This window comes from Mus musculus, chromosome 11, assembly GCF_000001635.26.
Source record: "Mus musculus strain C57BL/6J chromosome 11, GRCm38.p6 C57BL/6J".
Classification (NCBI taxonomy): Eukaryota; Metazoa; Chordata; class Mammalia; order Rodentia; family Muridae; genus Mus; species Mus musculus.
In genome coordinates, this window is record NC_000077.6 from 46,253,484 (window position 1) to 46,273,950 (window position 20,467).

General features: G+C 47.7%; 1 protein-coding gene across 6 annotated transcripts in view; it reads right to left on the reverse strand.

The window, feature by feature from the left end:
- Cyfip2 (cytoplasmic FMR1 interacting protein 2) overlaps positions 1–20,467 on the reverse strand; it is a 119,011-nt gene that overhangs the window by 59,635 nt on the left and 38,909 nt on the right. For 3 of the 6 annotated variants that reach the window (XM_006534463.3, XM_006534461.4, XM_006534462.4), the window contains exons 10-19: positions 19,126–19,217; positions 17,069–17,186; positions 13,227–13,346; positions 12,421–12,546; positions 7,954–8,120; positions 7,317–7,464; positions 5,193–5,267; positions 4,066–4,219; positions 1,027–1,183; positions 464–560 (exon numbers count right to left, since the gene is read on the reverse strand). In XM_006534463.3, the coding sequence (XP_006534526.1) occupies positions 464–560; positions 1,027–1,183; positions 4,066–4,219; positions 5,193–5,267; positions 7,317–7,464; positions 7,954–8,120; positions 12,421–12,546; positions 13,227–13,346; positions 17,069–17,186; positions 19,126–19,217 (1,254 nt within the window). The remainder of the gene's footprint in view (positions 1–463; positions 561–1,026; positions 1,184–4,065; positions 4,220–5,192; positions 5,268–7,316; positions 7,465–7,953; positions 8,121–12,420; positions 12,547–13,226; positions 13,347–17,068; positions 17,187–19,125; positions 19,218–20,467) is intronic. The other 3 variants (NM_001252459.1, NM_133769.3, NM_001252460.1) reach the window with 1 other exon arrangement.

The window sequence follows — 20,467 nt, forward strand, 5'->3', positions numbered from 1 at the left end:
GAGGCCTCCTGCTTGGGCCTCTGAACCTCTTGATGCTCAATGTACCTTCTAGAGATAAGGAGTCTACAGGGTCAACTTAGGAGTGTTCATTTAAACCCCATGTTCCCTTTCTAGAACCAACTCTGAATTCTTGTCCAAATATTCCTGATGCCTCCAGAGGCCCCATGGTCTTTTCTGGAGATCGTGACCTGCCTTTGGAGTGGTTCTAGATGGCACCATTTGCAAGCCGAAGTGTATATATACATGAAGGTCCTTGAAGCCCCTCATGGTGTAGCCCAGACAAGGGATGAGGAGAGAAAGGAGCAGGCTACTGTACAGTATTATGTTTGACAGCCCCAGCAATCATGAATTTTGTTCCCTGGATAAGTGCCTCTGACACACTACCCCCATCTGATAATCATTAAGTATTGGATAAGCCCAGCATCTTGGGAGACTGCAGGAATGGAGGAAGCATGCCACTTGCCTCGGCTTCGATCTCGTCATACAGGAACTGCTTTTTGAATTTGGTGAGGGCATAGTAGGCGCTGTCGTTGTACAGATCCAAGGGGTAGAGGACATACCTGGGAAGGAACACAGAGTCACGGAGGACAAATTACACTGGCTGGGAAAAAGAGGTGTGAGTGATGAGGCAGATGGCTTGGAGTTGAAGACAAGCTCCCTCCCTCTCTGTGTTCCCCGTGCCTCCAAGTAGGAAGAACTTGCTTTCAAATTTGCACACAGATATCAGAATCAATGATGCTGATGGACCCCCTGGCTTAAAAATTTTGGCCTAGGAGATTACTTCTTGGTTCCTAGACAAGGTGATTTTCTAAGCAGAGCTGTTAAGAGGTAGACAAAGTCAGGAAGGGCAGGTGGGGTTAGGGCCTTTCTAAGTCAATCTGTGGGGCTGAGGCAAATGACCTTGGAGTGGAACACTTTGCCTAATCTCTACTCAGTAGTTTCCTCTGTAAAGCACAGAGCTCAGAGGCAAGCCACCCTCCCATTCCACCCCAGGAACTTCCTGGTTGGCCCAATCCCATCTCTTACTCCATCATGGAAGGTTCTTTGGTTTCCAGAATATGGTCCGTTAGAATCCAGGGCATGGACATCTCAATCGGGAACTGGATTCGCCGGCCCATGGTCAACTCCAGGAAGAATTCTCGGAACCAGAGCTGGGAGAGGTCACAGCACTGCTGAAGAGCCTCTGGAAGCACAGGGAGAGCCTTGACTTAACAGAGAGCGCTCACACATCGCAGTGTTTGCTACCTATTGGCTGTCACTGCTAGGTATACAGCCCTTCCCGGATCCTGCTGCCTTGTGCATGAAGCCAGCTTAGTACCGATTACAGGGAATGGCATCTGTCAGCTTCTGAGACAGAGCAAGTTACGTGGGAAGGGCTGGTAAGTTTTTATACCATTTGCCGTCCTACCATTTCTACTAAATCTCTACAAAATCCCTACAGCGATCCCTAAAGTGTGATTTTATATCACACAGTGCTTTTAGAACACGCTTATCAATGTTCACTTTCTTTTCTTTTGTTTTTTTGTTTCTTCCCTCCCCCACCCCCCCACCCCCCCAGACAGGGTTTCTCTGTGTAGCCTTGGCTGTCCTGGAACTCACTTTGTAGACCAGGCTGGCCTTGAACTCAGAAATCCGCCTGCCTCTGCCTCCCAAGTGCTAGGATTAAAGGCGTGTGCCACCACCGCCTGGCAATGCTTACTTTCAAGGAAGTGTGGCTCCCTTATCTCCTGTGTGTGGTAATTCTGGCTCCCTTACTGTTGGGAGGTCTAGAAAGCCCAGCTTAGGTCATTCCCTAACCGAGATGCCTCTACTCCTTTTTTTTTTTTTTTTTTTAAACAGGTACATTGAGACTTCCATGTCACTGGGTTCCTATTTCTCTCTGTCCTGCTCCATACAACCTCTGAGGGAGAGGAGGGCATGGGACTAAAGTGCAGCCTGGAAGCTTCCCCAGCTTGGAGCAATGAGTACCCATGGTAGTTTGAATGAAAATGGCCCCCATAGAAATGCAAATCAAAGCGACTTTGAGATTCCATCTTACACCTGTCAGCATGCCTAAAATCAACAACACAGGTGACAGCTCTTGGCAGCAAGGATATGGATGGAGCAAGGGGAACACTCCTCCACTGCTGGTGGGGGTGCAAACTTGTACAGCCATTTTGAAAATCAATATGGCGGTTTCTCAGAAAACTGGGACTTGATCTACCTCAGGACCCAGCTATATTATTACTCTTGGGCATATTCCCAAAGAACTCTTTATCCTACTACAAAGACACTTGCTCAACTATGTTTATATCAGCTTTATTCCCAATAGTCAGAGACTGGAAACAACCTAGAATGGATAAACCCTCAACCCAACAATGGATAAACAAAATGTGGTACAGTTATACAATGGAGTATTACTCAGATGTTAAAAAAATGACACCATGAACTTTTTAGGCAAATGGGTAGAACTAGAAAAAAAATCACTTTGAGTGAGGTAACCCAGACTCAGAAAGAAAAACATGGTACATTGCCACTTATAAGTAGATAATAGCTGTAAAGTAAAAGCTAATCATGATATGACCCAGAGACCCTGAGAGGCTAAATAACGTAGAGAGATCAGGAAAGGAAGGGATGCAAGACTCTCTCTGGGAGGGGGAAAAAGAATAGATTTCATGGGTGAACTGGGGGTGAGTGGGGATGGGAACAGGAGGAATCAGATTGGGGGATAGAAGGAGAAAGTATTGGGAGAGATGACTGGAATTGGGGGGAGGTGCACTTTGAGGGTGAGGTAGAGACCTAGTGCAATAGTGTAATTCCAACTCCTTGGAATCTACGAGGGGGACCCTAGCAAAGACTCCTAGTGATGGGGCATATGGAGTCTGGGCCTGCTATCTGTAACCAGGTAAGGCTTCCAGTTGAGGGATACCAACCCAACCACAAAACCTTAGACCTACAATCTGTCCTGCCTGCAAGATGCTGGGGTAAAGGTAGCACAGACTCTGTGCGCGTGGCCAACCAATGACTGCCCAACTTGAGGCTCATGCCATGAGAGGGAGCCCACGCCTGACACTGCCTGGAGGGCCAGGAACCAGAGGCTGGAGAGCCCAGAGACCCAGGATAGAACCAAACATTTTTTTAAAAAAGGTCAACAAAATGATTTGTAATGATATTCTGCTATATTCGTAGATTGGAGCCTAGAATAACTGTCATCAGAGACTACATCCAGCAACTGATAGAAGTAGATGCAGAGATACACAGCCAAACATTAGGCAGACTTTGGAGATCCTCTGGAAGAGGAGGAGGAAGGAGGGGTTAAGGACACCACAAAAACACGGCCCACAGAATCAACTAACCAGGGCTCATAACAGCTCAGAGACTGAACCAATAATCAGGGAGTCTATATAGGTCTGGCCTAGGTCTTTTGAATATATATTATAGTTGTGTAGTTTGGTGTTCCTGTGGGACTCCAAAAAGTGGGAACAAGGACTATCTCTGATCTTTGACTCTTTTGCCTGGTTTGGGGCCCTTTTCCTCCTATTGGGTTGCCTTGATATGAGGGCATGTGCCTAGTCTTCCTGCTGTGACAATAATGGGCTAGACCTCTGAACTGTAAGCTAGCCCCAATTAAATGTTTCCTTTATAAGAGTTGCTATGGTCATGGTATCTCCTCACAGAAATGAAACCCTCTAAGACAATTCAACAGAGTTTATAGCTGCTGCTTACCAACAAACGTCTGAGCCAGTGCATGCTGGGCTCATAGTCGTGTATCTCTGGTGTGATTCCTAACTAGCAATGGATGTCTACCAAATTCATTTGAGTCAGAATGAGTGTAACAGAGCCTGGCCTTTCCTGCCTCCTCAAGCTGACAGAAAGGTCTTGTCTTGTTTTCTTTTCATTTACCTTTTCTTTTCTTTTTTCTTTTTTTTTTTTTTTTTTCTTTTAAATAATTCTTTTGCCTTTGGGAGCAAAATGACTCCATCTACAGCTTCCAGCCAGATCAAACTGGTTGCCCTGGGAGGTGGATGTCCTGTCTTCTCTCCCACCACTGCCGAGCCCCCCCCCCCCCCCCCCCCGAAGGCTCACCGCTGATGTTAAGCAGGTGTGTGAAAAAGAAGGACTGCTTGTGGAAGTCCTCTATGGCAAGGACGATAGGGCCATCCAGGCTGCTTCTGAGCGTCTTCTTGGAGCCGCTCTTGTCTGCGATGAGTGACTCAAGCATGGTGCGCACCATGTACAGCTTGAAAAAGAAAGGAGAGGGTCAGGGTGGCTCCCCATGTCAAGGGAGAACTTGCCTTCCTCCCCACCTTCCTTGTGGCTTTTTTCTGCTTGTAAAGAGACCTATCTTAAGGAAGCACTGATTTAGGCAGAGACTTTAGAACTACGGAAACCTCTTCTTCCCCCATCCCCCTGCTGTTCTGGGACCCAGCCCATGCCAGGCAAGCATTCCATCTTTGAGCTCCCCACCCCTCCCCTCGTCTCCCGAGAGGGAGACTGACCAGCTTTGCAAAGCTCTCTGCCTAGGACCCACGGCACCCCCTAGGTGACCAGACAATGGCAGGTAGTGAAGGGTCCTCCTGCCGGCCCTGCTTAGCCAAGGGTGTTGGGCATCCATGTCACTCTCTGATTTCCCAGATGACCATGGTAACAGCATGGATGGGGCACTGAACCAGGAATCAAAAGAGCCAGGTTCAAAGCCAGGCACTGCCATTGACTTGCTGTGTGACCTTAGACAACAAAGCCTCCACTCTGGGCTCCAGTTGCCTTTTCTCGCAGGAAGAATTGGACCAGATAAGTTCTCAACCCAATCTCTTTCAGTTCTAACACCGGGAGGAGTTAGCAATGGACAAAGCTCAAAACAGGTCCCCCCCCCCCCCAACCACTTTGTTTCTGATCCTGCGGTTTTGAACCTGCCAGTGAATGCTGGTGCCCTCTGGTGGCCTGGAATGCATTGCACAGTCTTCCAGAGATTCTGGGTAGAAATCCATACTTACAAAGGAGCTGATTAGACACTTAACGCCTGCTTACAGAGTGCCCTACATGCAAAGGGCCCAAGTGCAGTAGGGTTGTTCTTTCTGCTATTCTAGTTTTCCCCCCCTCTCCATTTGTCTTTGAATCTGAGGGCTGGGAATGGCCTTGAGGAGCCAGGCTAGTCTGTTCCTGCTGCTTCCCGCAGTAGGCACCCAAACCAACCCAACCAGGCGGTGTTATACCAGGGATCGGCAGCCTCTTCGGCCCTGTGTGCCACCAGTGGGGTGAAACAAAGCCCTCGGGGACCACTGGCAGGCCTAAGACATAGATAGGAGAGAAGGAAGAGGGAATGGGAGGGTAGGAGAGACAGGGAGGAGGGAGAGAGAGAAAGAGAGAGAGAGAAAAGCGAGAGGTATTGTATACAGTGGGAAAGCTGCCACAACTGCAGGGGCCACATGTGACACACTCCGGCCTCCCAACAAGCACGCTACACTCTGCTGCTTCTGGACGACCTAGCGTCTCACCCACCGTGGGCCTGGCAGTCACAGATCGGCATGCCAGGCTACCCTAGGCAGGGTCCCTTCTGTGGGGAGGGGATAACCACTGTTGCCGATTTCCTCCCTCTGACCATCAAAGAACAGTGCTAATGATGATGGCCTTTGAGTCCCCAAAGAAAGGGGGCCATGGTGACTAGATTCACATCTAATTCTAACTACTAGCAAATAGGGTTTATTCTGAACAGAGTCAATGCTTTAGCCAACTGTAATAATTTAGCAGGGCATTTAATCTACCAGGACAGTGTGCTGCCCAGCTCTATGAGATGCCTACATTTCCTGCATTCTGAAGGCTGCGATGGAGCCCTGGGGTGGGTATCAGGAGACCGGGGTTCTTGTCCCACCTCTACCTGGCACTCACCCTGTGACTTGGACAAGTCACTTCCCCTTTCTGGACCTCAGTTTCTCCATCTGTGATAGGGGGAGGGGTGAGTTTATCTCTCAGGACTCTTCCAGCTCCGAGGCTGTCTAGGAGTCAACTAAATGTCTGTGCAATCAACCTATCCCAGTGGCATCAAGGAGTGGGGCTTAGCTTTTGGTGATCAACCTGCAGCTCTCAGATTGTCCACGAGATGCCCTCTCTCTTCTGTCCTCTGTCTATAGCCTCTCCCCCTCCCCACAGTCCTTCTTCTGTCTGCACCAACCTCTTAGAACTTAGCAAAATGCATGAGAGCCATTCAGCCACACCAGGGCACTCAGAGTTAGGAAGCTCTCTGACCCTCAAATGTTTCAGAGCTGTCTACGGAGGCTTCTTTGGGCTGTCTCACAAGCAGAAGACAGTCTGTGAACATTGGTCATCGAATACTGCAGAGCTAAGGGGTGATAACCCTGCCAAACACTCACCTGCCCCTGCACAGCCCCAGCCCTGCCCAGACGCGGACACACACAGAAGGGTGGGTAAGAAAGGGCCTCAGATGGCCTACTTCAGAGCAGAGACAGGCTTGAAAGGCCCTGTAAGGAGGAGCTTCCAGACTGGGGCTTCTGGAGCCTGCAAGACCCCCAGGGGTTACAGTCAAACTCATCTCTTTTCAAATTTGACAGAAAGTAGATCAGGAAATACCTTTTCCTAAACCAGCAGTGAGAATTTAATTTCGTGGTTCACCCTTCTTCCCTCACCCTACCCACCCTGTGTAATTTTAAGACTGCTCTGGATAAACACAGACAGCATCTTACTGCAGAAGCTCTGGCTGGGAACCCGGAGTGTTTCTGACAACCAGCCTTTCTCTAAGGGGAGGAGGCTTGCCAAGCCTGTGGGCTGTCTTTGGAAAATGGATGGAAATATTAGAAAAGTTAAGTGTTGGTAAAAATCTCATCCAAAGTTTTTGTTCTCCGATGATAATCAGAGCCGAGAGGGGTTAAGGTACTTGCCCCGGAACATTGAGCAGGTCGGGGCAGAACTTCCAAGTTTCCTACCAGGGGCTGGGTTCTTACAACACACAGAGTGATGTGTGTGGACTCCATGTCAGATCTCTCCTGCACTGTAATATGCGAACTTTACAGGCCTAGGAGATCGCTGGGTAGGTGGATATGGTGCTACCAGCACCGGTCAGACCAGACAACTGAGGCACAGAGAGATTGTGTAACATGCCCAAGGTCACACAGGTGTCTAGGACTAGAACCCAGGTCTCCTGAATCTTAGGCCAGTGGTCTTCCCTTTTTCTATCAAAACAAGACTTCAGGAAAAGCCCAGAGCAGCTGCTAAGCCCCGCCCTTCCTCACAAGGATCCCACTAACCCCACGGCTAAGCATGTTGCCCTTGCTGGTCCGATTGGCCTGGAGTCAGAGGAGCCAGGCTGCCGGGAAACCGCTCACCTGTGTGCTGGATGGACCCACAGCACGGCGGGGCACCTTGATGTCAAAGCCACCTTTGGGGTCCTTCTCCCCTCTTAAGCATGGGTCATTGGGGGGCTCTCGGCCTCCCTCCCAGTCACAGATGGTCTTTCGAATTGCTTGCAGAACGCTGGGGAAGGAAAAACGGAGGTTCCACTTAGGTGTCTACAAGGCTGTTTCCAGCCCTAACAAGGTGTCAGCACCTCCTGCATTACATACAGCGCTGAGTGTCTGGGATGCTCATTCATTCCTGGACCCACTCACTCACGGATGCTGTAACAGTGTTAAGGTGCTTTTAACAAGTGGCTGCCATGGCTTTGGTGACCATTCATTACTTAAGAACTCAGCTTTGAGCTATGCAGGGGGTAAGACAACAGGACCTGGGAGTAGGGAGAACAGGAGGAGCTAGAGCAACATCTCATTAGCATCACTAACTCCATTTTAGTACCAGTTAATATTCATAGCCTACTCGCTACACACGATGTGTGCTGAAGTCTACACATGGATTATCTCATTCCATCACTCAACGACTGAGGATACCACGACCCCATTTTACAATCTCCTTCAAGCCCCATCATCAGTCCTGCAGGGTCCCGAGTGAGGCCATCCAAGGACCCACCTGATAAGGACATTCTTTTTCTTTCGAACTGCTTGCCGCAACGGCTCCCGCAGCGTCACCTGGGCGAAATCCTGCAGGGCTGCGTAGATAGTGTTGCGGATGGCCTGGTTGAAGACACTCTCCATCCTTCCCATGAGCACCTGCAAACCCTTGATCATGGCAATCACCTGGTGGGCACAGGGCAAGGGTTAGCCTAGCTGTCACTTAGCAAGCCATCTGCTCACCACGCTTTGCCATGTTGCCCAGAGAGGGTACTGGAGATAGATACCCCAGAGAATGAGGCCAGGGCCTCTAAATCTGCCAGGTAAGAAATGGTACCAAAAGCACACAGAGCAGAGCTCTACTTTAGCGTGATTAAGTAGTCATGCTAAAGGGGAACTCCAGTGCACTGTGGGTGGTCATGCCAATTACTTCTGCCGTATGGAAACAGGACGGTGTTTCCTGAGATGCTAGAAATACAGGTATCACATGATTCAGCCATCTTACTTCTGGGTGTGACTGAGGACAATGAAACCACTAGGTTGAAGAAATGAACCCAACCATAACTGGACCACCAGCCACAACAGCCAGGACAGAATCTACTGGGGTGGACCTTGACAGTGAGTGGAGAGACAAACCATGGTAGATGCACACAATGCAAGGCTATGCAGCCAGAAAGAAGAAATATGCCATGTGCAGCAACATGGACAGAACTGGAGGACATTCACCACATCACATCAGGTGCATTATACCACAAAGCTTAGAATTAAAAAAAAACCAAAAAACAAAAAAACAAACAAACAAAAAAACCAAAAAACCCAAAATGGAGTGGAGGGAGAGATGGCTCGGTTGGTGAGGTGTTTGTGCTACAAGTATGAGAACCAAGTTCAAACTCCCGAACCCACAGGAAAAAGCTGAGTACGGTGCTGTGCTCATAATTCAGTACAAGTTAGATTCTTGGGGCTTAATGCAGGTAGCCTCACCTAACTGGAGAAAAATACCTAAGGTGGACAGCTCCTGAGGAATGACACATGGAATTGAGCTCTGGCCTCCACAGGCACATAAATGTATCACACATCATACACATATACTCCACATACACACATACACCATACACATACACACACACACACACACACACACACACACACACACACACACACCATACACATATACCCCACATACATGCATACACCATACACATACACACACACACACACACACACACACACACACGGGCTAGCGAGAGAGAAAACCCGGAAGGATACAGTGGCAGTATGGAGACGGGGTAGTTCATGTGCAGTTGGGTAGGAGAGACAATTTCCTGTGCTATGCCCCGGTGGGGAAGCTGCACTACACACGTAGCTGCGTATTTCAAACAGTCACTCAGAGAGGGTTTTGAATGCTCATAATTATAATTCAAAGTGACAGATGTGCAGATGAGCTGATCTGACCTTTACAGACTGCATCCAAAGCACTGACATGTCACAGTGGACCTCAGGTATATTTATAGCCACCACGTGTCAACCAGAAATAAGTAATACTTAGAAAATGATACTAGTATCCTGCCACAAAAGCATGGCTGTGCTTCACGAAGTTGGTCACTGTCACCCTGACCCATGCTCTAATCTCACTGCTGATGGATGACAAATCACAGCTGGTCCTTGAACCACATTCTGGGTGGTACTCCTGTGCCTTTTGGAGATCTCTCTGACATGAACTAGACCAAACCAGATCACTGTTTCAACCCCCATGTGGCTGACAGCTATCTGAGCTCTACACTGGAATCTTCTCCTGAAGCTGTCCCGAGGACACCTCTGTTTCTACCTGTGCAGAGGAGGGGAGGGGAGCGTGTGTCGTGTTACCACTTGAGACTGGCTGGTGGGGATGCTGACTCGGCGCAGTGGGGATAGGAATGATGGGCTCAGGTAGGAGACACAGTCTCTCTAGTCCATCTTTACCAGCAGTAAACTTGCCTCCTGAGTCGGTCTCGAGTGGTGACACCCTGACTTGTGAGGACAGAGGGGACATGGGTGACGAATTGGGGACATGATGAATCGGCCTTCACACAGTGGCCACACTCTCACACCCACACAGTGACGTGTCTGACTGCATGCACCAGCCCGAAGCACAGAAGGCCCAATGGCCAAGAAAGCCCTGCTATGCATGTCCATGAGAAACGGAAGCCTTCTGTTGAACAGGAAGAAATGGCGGAATGGGGGGCATGCTTACACGTGAGGCTTGTTTCTTTCTGAAAAGCATTAAAGAAACAGAACAAACAAACAAACAAACAAACAAGCACACCTCTAGCAATTAGGGTAAGAAACCTTGTCAGATGGTGAGGACATCCCCAGAAGCCAAAGAGTAGACTGTTTGGCTGCAGTAAGGTATTGTGAAGAGAACTAATAAGAGAGGCATTCAAAGAGCTGGGCTTCTGGCCAGAGGTGAAATTAAAAAGCATCCAGACAGGGAGTAGGGAGTTGGTGCAGCAGTTAAGAGCACTAACTGCTTTTACAGACCCAAGTTCAATTCCAAACACCCATGTTGGGCAGCTTACCATTGCCCTTACCACTCCAGCTCAAGGCTCTCCGATGTCTCTGGCTTCCTAAGACACTCACATGCACAGTGTCTCACACAGACAACCCCATCATTAAAACACTGAGACCAATAAAGAAGGGCTCAGAATAATTCCAAATACAGAGTGGGCAAGGCTGGAAGACCAGAGGGAAAAGTCTTTGCGACTTGAGACCATGTAAGGATTTCTTAGAGTCCTCATTGGCATACTGTAAAATAATAAGATGAATAAATTCGACTCTGGCAAAATATAAAATGAGCTTTCCTCAAAAGGCATTGTCAAGGGGAAAAAAGAGGCAAAATCATGAAGTTGAGAAGCTGTTTCCATCACATACATGGTGAGGGTTTTGTGGTGACATTTTGGAAAGAATTCTCACAGTTCAATAATGAGAAGGCAGAAAACAACCTTTAAAAACGAGCAAAGACTTCAAAAATAGCTTATACAAACTGATAGAAGAATGGCCAATAAGTACATGAAAAAATACTTGGTAACATTAGACTCTGGGAAATGAGAATGCCAGGGTTAATGATAGTCACCCATATGGCCATCAGAATGACCAAGATCATTCTCAAGATGGCCACTGCCAAGACCTGTGAGAGCACAAAACAGCGAGACTCTCAGGGAGACTTGGAGAGTGTGAAATCCCCCTTTTTGTGGCCATTGAAGGAACATGTATTGTGTGAGTACTCCGGTAGAAAGCTAAAATTCAGCCAGGCTTGACAGAACAAGTCTATAGTCCCAAGACCTGCCTTGGTTAGCAAGTGAGTTCAAGAGCAACTTAATGAGATCCTATGTCAACAAAACCAACCACAGAACAAACAAAGCCAAAGAGAACCGAGTGTGTGGCCCAGCTATTCTTCTATGTCCATCCCCACAGCACCAGGGTTAAGGGTAGGATCCTGATCTGTTCTGTGACTGGTGCTGGGATCTGAACTCAGGTCCCCAAGGCTGTGTAGCCAGTGCTCTCACCCACTGAGCCACCTTGCCAGCCCTCACCATATATATTTTTAAAATTTATTCTTAGAAAATGTCATACATGTATACATTATGTACTACTGGCTGGTTTGTGTCAACTTGACACAAGCTAGAGTCATCAGAGAGGAAGGAGCCTCAGTTGAGGAAATGCCTCCCTGAGATCCAGCTGTAGGTCTTTTCTCAGAGACTGATTTGGGAGGGCCCAGTCCATTGTGGGTGGGGCCATCCCCGAGCTGGTGGACCTGGGCTCTCTCTACAAGGAAACAGGCTGAGCAAGCCAGGGGCAGCAAGCCAGTAAGCGGCACCCACCATGGCTTCTGTACCAGCTCTTGTCTCCAGGATTCTGCCCTGTTTTGAGTTCCTGTCCTGACTTCCTCCAATAAAGAAAAGCAATATGGAAGTATAAGCCAAATAAACCCATTTCTTCCCTACTTGCTTTTTGGTCATGGTATTTCGTCGCAGCAATAGAAACTCTGATTCGGACACATTATGTCTTGATCATATCTATGCTTACCCCCCCCCCCCCCCGTCCTCCCTCAGGACTTCCCCTCCGGTTTCATATCCTCCTTTCATAAACATTCATGTATTCATCTATTTATCATGTTTTAACTCAGTGAGTACAGTCAGCGCTGCCCATGGCCATGAGGTCATCCACTGGAGCACGGGGAAGCAACCAATGGCCACACTCCTACTAAAAGCGGCTCTTACTACCCCAGGAACTAGCAGCTGTTCTTCCTTAGGGGCATTTCAAATTAGCTCGATCCCTCATCATTTCCTAGTAGCTTTTGACAGAGAACAACCTAGATTGGTAAAAAAAAATTAGATAAAGGGCAGCAAGTTAAAAAGATAATACAGTTTGGGGATCAAAATAACTCCAGAAACCACGGGGAGCAGCCGTCCGGGAGTAGGTGGGGAGAGCAAGGTATTCCCACACCCACCTCCACAAAGGCAAACTTCTCCTCGCTGGTATAATTGTAGCGCGTGGCTCTCTCGTACTCTTCCGCGGTGCCCGGGCAGTCCTTGTTGCAGAACTTGTCTGTGGGGTGAACCAGCTTCCAAGAGTACTGGAGGGAGAAGAAACAGCCAACACCCATCAACTGAGGAGTGGTAAACAAAGCAGTCTAGCAACACCAGGGAGCACTAATGGGATGTGGGGTAAACATACTGACTCGTGCAGGATGGGGCTGGACCCTGAAAACACAATGTAAGAAACTCCAGACACAAAACACCACACGAGCTCTATGAGTCTATATATGGTGAATCTCTAAAACTGGGATGCATAGAGTCAGAATACCGAAGGCTAAACGGGCAGGGTGACAGATGTGGGCTTTTGGTTGTGAGCCTAGCCTTAACGGCTGAGTCATCTCTCCAGCCCCAGATGTGGGTTCATTTATGAGATTTACTTTTAATATTATTTATGTTTCTATATGTCTGTGGGGAAGTGCACGTGAGTGTGGGTGTCACAGAAGCCAGACGCAAACTATCTACTGTGCTGGGGTTACAAGAGGTTGTGAGCCAATTAATGTTGGTGCTGGGTCCCACATGTGATATTTTTGTTGTTTAAGTGATGAAACTATTAATTTAAGGTCATATACTTCTGTAAATATATTAAATGCAGGTTTCAGTTGGGTAAGTATGGTATATGGATTTTTATGTTGAAAGACAGAGTGCCAACTAGAGGCAGATGCCCATGGATGCCTTGTGAGTCAGGCCAGTGTGAGGCCTGGCACCTCAGGACACTTACCACCTCCATGACATGGGCACTCCACTTGGATAGAAGCTGCAGGCCTCGCAGGGCCAGGTCAAAAAGCTCCCGGTACTCTTCATCCGACTTCTGGCTGTCCAGCCCTGAGCCTGTCACCACCTGGGGGACACAGAACTTCACACTCACCTCATGGGCCATGTGCCTGAGGCTCATAAGCAGTCCTCCTGTGATTCCCTGCAAGAACTGTGTGTTTGTTATGCTCCCTTGCTAGGTAAACTCGGCTTTGATAGGTGTCATGATGAAGGCCACAGGAAGTGTCATAGAGATCCCCACTTAGCCCTTCAGCAAAGGGTTTAACCCTATCTCCACCGTATTCACAGTAGGAAGTGCGCACCAGTAACTGCCAGGATAGCATCTTTGCAGGGAAATGAAACATGAATATGTATGCATGCAATGACCTTCGCCCAGCACTGTGACGTCACAGGAATCCTGGCTTCATAGTCAACTCCGCATACAGTGCTAATCGCAGACCACCAAAATGGTGTCACAGCTCACCTACTACTACAATGCCCCAATTAAAAAGATCTGGCACAAATGTCTGTATGTGTAACATTCCACATCATATACATGTATGTAGCCACACGGTATATGTACATGGATATGTATGTATGTGTACATGAATATATGAAAGTTGTCATCAATGATGGACAGTATCTTTGCAAATTTGCATCATCACTTCCTGTAATTTCCCAAATTAATGCTTGCAGCAACATCTCCATCCCTAGCAGACACCTGCATGCTCCCAGCTGAGCAGAGCCCTCTCCCTTTTTGGGTTGCAAGCAAACATCTTCCCTGCAGCTTAAGCAGTGTCAAGATGCCCACAGTTTTGTGCTTTTAATTAACAGTTTCAAACAGGGCTGATGTGTTATGCCAGTGGTTCCCAACCTTAATACAGTTCCTCATGTTGTGGTGACCACCAACTATAAAATTATTTTTGTTGCTACTCTATAACTGTAATTTTAATACTGATATGAATTGTGATGTAAATATCTATGTTTCCTGATGGTCTTAGGCGACCCCATGAAAAAAATCATTTGATCCCAAACGGGTTGTGACCCACAGTTGAGAACCACTGTGCCATGTAGTGCTCTATCTGCAGGAAAGCCATGGCAGACATGTTTAGAACACTTCCTTCAAACAGAAGTCACAAGGCTGCAACCCTCATTTAATCTTAATGATTCATCCAAAATTACCTATCTTTAGACAGAAATGGAGATCAAACAACACTCTCTGCCGATAAAAACACTGTGGCAAGAGGCTCATGGGAATTTTGATTTTTCTCTATGGGCAAAGGCTCATTACTTTTTAAAATCAGAGTTTATAGTGTTTTGTTCAATGCTACTACTGAAACTCATAAAAAACTGCACCACATATGCACATAGAAAGGTGTTCCTTTGGCCCTAGGTGTCTGAGGTAGTCTATAGCCAATGAACTCATGCAATGTTAGATGAGAAATATTTTGAAAAAAATGTCGTATCTGTAGTGTATGATTTTGTCATTACCCCCTATACACAGGAAACCAACTATTTATGGTGTGATGTTTAGCTCTCGTTGCCAACTTGGTACAATGTAGAATTGATGTCTCAATGAGAGATTGTCTACATCGAGTCAGCCTGTAGGTATGTCCATGGGTAAGTTAACTGGATGTGAGAAGATCCTGTCTACAGTGGGTGGCACCATTCCCTAAACAGGAGGTCCTGAATTGTGTTTGAGTGGGAAATTGAACTGAGCAGAAGCAAGAGGGCATGCACTCATTTCTCTCCATGCCTAACTGTGGACCTGACATGAGCAGCCGCCTCAAGCTCTTACCTTGTGATTGCCTCAAAGTGATAGACTCTAACCTGGAATTGTGAACTAATAAATAAAACTCTTTATTCTTTAAGTTGCCTTTTGTCAAGAGTATTTTATCACAGTAGCAGAGAGGAAGCTAGACTATAGGGCATTTACACATTATATTGTTTTATGAATAATAGAGACAATTGATGATATATTTGAGTATGCAGGTAGGTTATATGAAAAACAGCAACTTCTATAAGGTACTGGAACATCTATCGACTTCGGTGTCAGTAGTAGATCCTGAAGTAATCCCTTGTGAATACCAGGATGTAATAGTAATAATAATGATAATAATAAAAATAATAATATCTCTAGCCAGAATTAGTCACAGATGTCATAAACATGTGACTAGAAATTCCAGCCTCAGGACCAATGATTCTCCTGCTTATCTCAGCTTACTGGCACATCTAGAAAGACAGATACAGGTTTGCACTAGACATGGTCCTTGTGAACTCCAGGTTTACTGATCACACTGCCAGTATTTTGTCAGACTGATCCCCATTTCCAGTGAGCTGGGTTATGGTCATAGATACTTTCTGAGTCGGGGTTCGGAAAAGAATAATCAGTACGGCCATGGGCCACATGGTGGAGCCAGTGAGCAAACGTGGCCTCTTCCACACTATGGACGCTCAGATTAGGGACCTATGTCAGATTAAACAGCGCATATTACGTCTCTGTGAGAAAGGCATCTCTGGGAAGGTGCCCACAAAGACACATGATAATCAAAGTTAGTTCTGGGATGGTAGGATTCTATGGGATTGGTTTTGTTTATCTAATTTTTCCCTTAAGGCTATGAATTAATATTATATAATTGATATGGTCTATTAAAAAAAAGCAAAAGCTCAAAGCCCAATCTTTAGTATTGGGAGAGATCTTTATGGTGCTTGCACATGCGGACCACTGCGGTGTCGGTTTTCACACTCTGTTTCCTGTGGTACAGGCTCTCTTTGTTGCTTGACACTGCAGCAACATAGTTCACTGGGCTGTCTGGTCCACAGCACCCTATGTTGCTGTAGGAGCTCTGAGGTCGCAGACGCGTGCTACCACTGGCCTTGTGTTAGCTCTGGAGATCCTCTCTCCATTGTCCTCACGCTTGCATGGCAATGTTTACCCACTGAGCCATCTCCACAGCCCTTTATGGCCTTTTTACCCTTCTCGGATTCCATTTACATTATTTTTGCAAAGATCATATGACACAGCTATGCGTGTTTAAACAGTGTTAGGAGCAGTATTCAGAACGCTGTCTCTAGCCATTGAAGGTGACATGGGATGAGTCCTGTGCAGCTGATGAATACTTAGTGACATTTATTCCAGACACGACACATATGCCAGGCACCCCATTAATTATCTCAGTGAACCTTTCAATGTAAACACTGTCATTACCTCCATTTAAAAAAACGTCTGAATTATTTTTGATTGGCACAGCAACTGCAGATCTCTATGGGACACAGTGTAGACATGCAATACATGTTTACAACATGTGATGATTAGACGGGCTCCCTGGTGTACCTATCACCCCTGATGGCATTCTTCCTATGGAGGATCATAATTATCATCAAACACAGGCCCTCTACTGTGTGATAGAACATTAAAAGTAGTTCCTCCTACCTAGCTATTTTAGACCCATATTTTTCTTAAATAGTGGCTATTTACTAAAAGTACAAATACCCCCAAGAAGAAAGCCGGAAGGAAACTCTCTTTCCTATATGATTACCTCTGCATCTGTTAACAATACCTTCTCTCTCCATCACTGACTCCCTGCCCACGCCCACCCTCCTCCGGCATTACTAGCATTATGGCCCTTTTTGCAGGTGAAAGAATTGAGGCACAGAGATACTGAGCATCCATCCTAGTCTGACTCTGAGCCCACACTTCCAACAAGGCACATTCTTACCTCTGGCAGCGCGTTCTCCCTACTCCATGATGCCCTCTCTTGCCCAGCCTCTCTGTACAGCTGCGGACCCTGGACCAGCCACAGAACTCACCTCGCTGTTGCTGTAGCGAGCCAGCTCAGAGATGAAGCGGATGTGATCATCCCGGATCTGAACCATCTGCTCACAGATGTTGTACTGGGGGCTGATGCTGCTCTGAGTGCATGTCCACCTGGGGAGGAGAAAAACCACAGGATTTGTGCATGGGTCATGGCTCCAGGCACCTTCGTGGGACAGGCTGCTCCTGGTCCTCAGACAACATAGCTGGCTCCTCTGGGTGAAACCAAACGGTAAAGTGGCTGCCTACACCCCAGAGCCTGCTCTGTAGGCACCATGGCTAGAAAGAAGAGTCCTGTCTCTGCCTTCTCCAGATTTTTACCATAGGTGTTTCTGGACACCAGTGCACGATACTCACCAGGTAAGTGAGAAGGCGAGAGCCAAGATCACAGCCTCTCTGTGGCCACAAAAGGACAGAATCACAGTCGAGCAAAGCCAAGGGAGGCAACCTCTCTGTCTTTCCCAACAAGGACCTGGTAGCATGGATGTACCCATGGTGGGTGGCTTTCTATCATTCTGAGAGGTGTGGTCGGAAGCTCTTCCCCACCACTCCTTCCTTCCTTCCTTCCTTCCTTCCTTCCTTCCTTCCTTCCTTCCTTCCTTCCTTCCTTCCTTCCTCCCTCCCTCCCTCCCTCCCTCCCTCCCTCCCTTCCTTCTGTCTTCCATTTCTTCCCCCTCCTCTCCTCTCTTCTTTCTCTTGTCTTCTTGTCATTAGGGAAAAAAAAAACCCACCGTGGATTGGAGAGGAAATAAATGAAGAAAAACCTTCACTCTCAGCCCCCTTGCTCTGTCCAGAACTAGTGGCTCAATAGACAGATCAAGAGAATGGGAAGCCAGTAGGCAGGTGAAGGGTTTGGACAGAACTCTTATTTAAAAGATGCCAAGGGGCTCTCCTCAGGATTATGAGGAATGAACCTTCCTCTGGCTTAGACGCCTCTAGCTTTTCACTTTGAGCTGTTTATAGAGGGACACTGTTGCTCAAACTTCTGACTCTGTCTGAGAAGCTGATATCTGCCCACCCAGCCTCTTTCTCTAAGACTGCCAGACATGAATTTTCCCAAGGATTCATCTCTGGGGCTCCAGATATATATCGGTTATAGGTCAAGGACCCCTTTGCAGGTATCTTAGTTTTTGGGGGGACAGGGTTCTAATATAGCTGAGGCTGGCCTTGAGCTCCGGATCCTCCTACCTCCAGCTTCCAACTGCTGGGAGTATAGGTGTTTGTGCCTTACCCAGGCTCTGCGGGTATCTTTTTAATCCCAGCTATTAAGACAGGCTGCAGCAAGAGGATCACAAAGTCAAGGTTAGCCTAGGCTACAGACTGAGTTTACTTAATGAGTAATGACCCCAAATAAAAAGTAAAAAGAGGCTATAGTTCAGTAGAAGTGTACTTGCCCAGCATGGGAAAGACCTCGGGTTTACTTGTCAGCGCTGTGAAACTAAGAAAGACACTGGCCAGAGAGTGGCAAGGACCAATCACATGAATAGGCCATTAGTTGTCTCTTAGTTGTAGGTACTACAGATGGAAATCTGAATCTGAGATCAGAGGGACAAAGGCTGGAGCCAGATGAAACGCCCCACCCCCAACACCCCCCTGAGAGCCACTAACTTTCCCCCAGGCCTTAACATAGATTCCCTAGAACCATGGTTTATTTAGATGACATAGGGGCAAGTTACCAACCCAGGACACAGCTGGAACCATCCAAGCCACACCGTTAACCACGTACTTACTGCATAGTCACAAAACCTGAGCAGAGACCTGAACCAGGGTGATGACTGCTGCCATCAGTAGACTCCTGCTGTCCCACTGAGGGGAGGGGGAGTCACCGCAGAGCAGGACAGGGGGTGTGGCTGTGCTCTGAGCCCTTTAGAGCCTGGTAGCTAAGGGCTGATGCAAAAGGGCTCAGAGCACTCAAGCCATTCCCCTCCTGGCACTGTGGGAATCCACCTGCCCAGGGCTCTGGGGAGGGAGGAGGGACTGAAGTGGTCCCTCAGCGCCCTGCCCAGGCTGGGCATCCTCACAGGAGCCAAGAGACATTACGGCAGGCACTCACTTGGACTTGTTCTCTTCATAGTGAGCACTGGTCTTAATGTATCTGGCCAGCTCTATCTGCATGTCGCCGAAAAGGGGTACCACCTGCAGCTGCTGCAAAGGAAGCAAACAGAGCATGTGAGATGGCTCGCGCAGGCCGGGGCTGCTGTACCGTCGGGGTGGAAGGCTTCAGTGTGCACCTGGGGCCGGTAGCTTGAAGGATTCCTAATGGGGTAGCCATGGGGTCCTGGCGCCCAGAGGAATCCCAACCAGCACACAGGCCCCTTCCTCTGCCTCCGACCAACTGTGTACTTCAAGCAATTGACACCAGAGAGCAAAGTGACTGATCCAGGGTCACATAGGTGACTAGATGAAACAAAGGACCAGATGGCTAGCTTCCTCATACAGGGTCCTTTCACCAGCTCAGAAGATTTCTGCTGCTCCAAACATGACTAGGAGCCAATGGCAGTGAGCTATTGCCTGCGGTGGCATCTGAGACTGTCCACCTGATACCTAAAGTGCAGACAGCCGAGGACACGAGGAAGGGAGGCTACTGTCTCCCTACATCTGTCTCTCCTGCAGTGGGTACAGAACCAGCAGCTTTACAAATACTATCTCAGCAAAGCCTGGCTGCATAGGCCTGCACTCCCAGATATTCATGACACGAAGGCAAGAGGATCTTATGTTCATAGGCATCATGCGCATTATAGTGAGACTCTGCCTTAAAATAAAGTTAAAAAAAAAAAGTTGGGATATACCTAATGATAGAGGCCTTAATTCTCATGGGTGAGACCCTGGGCTTAATTCTAAGTACTATAAAACCTAGTCACCCAACCATCCATGGTCTCAATCCATATATAACTAGACTGAGTCAGTCCTGCCTCCCTCCCTCGGTACTCACACAGAGATTGACACATAGGGAACTTAGTCTCTTCAGGAAATCAGACCAGATAGAGCAAAAGCCAGGATCAGAACCCTCAGCTCCGGGAGGTCTAGTTCATGACTTTCTCAAAGGCACTAGGAGGCAGTGGAGCCAGGCCTGGTTCTACCTTCCTTCCTCCTGCCTGAAGGCAGACATAGCAGTTTCCCAACATGGGGCCTGTTTTCACCCTGGGCAGATCTGTAGAAAAGCTAAGAAATCAAGCCACAAGACCTCTGTGACTCACACATCTCCTTAAGCCTCACTTAGTATCTGTCACGACACACTATCCCCTAGGGCAGATCTCACATCTGCAGGATCCAACATTACAGCCATGTCAGAACGAGGGTTCAGTTCCAGACGGACATCTCTTTGTTCAAACACCAAAGGCTTAACATTTACCTGCGAGTTTCTCTTAGAGAGTTTTGGGGCCCAATGGTCAGCC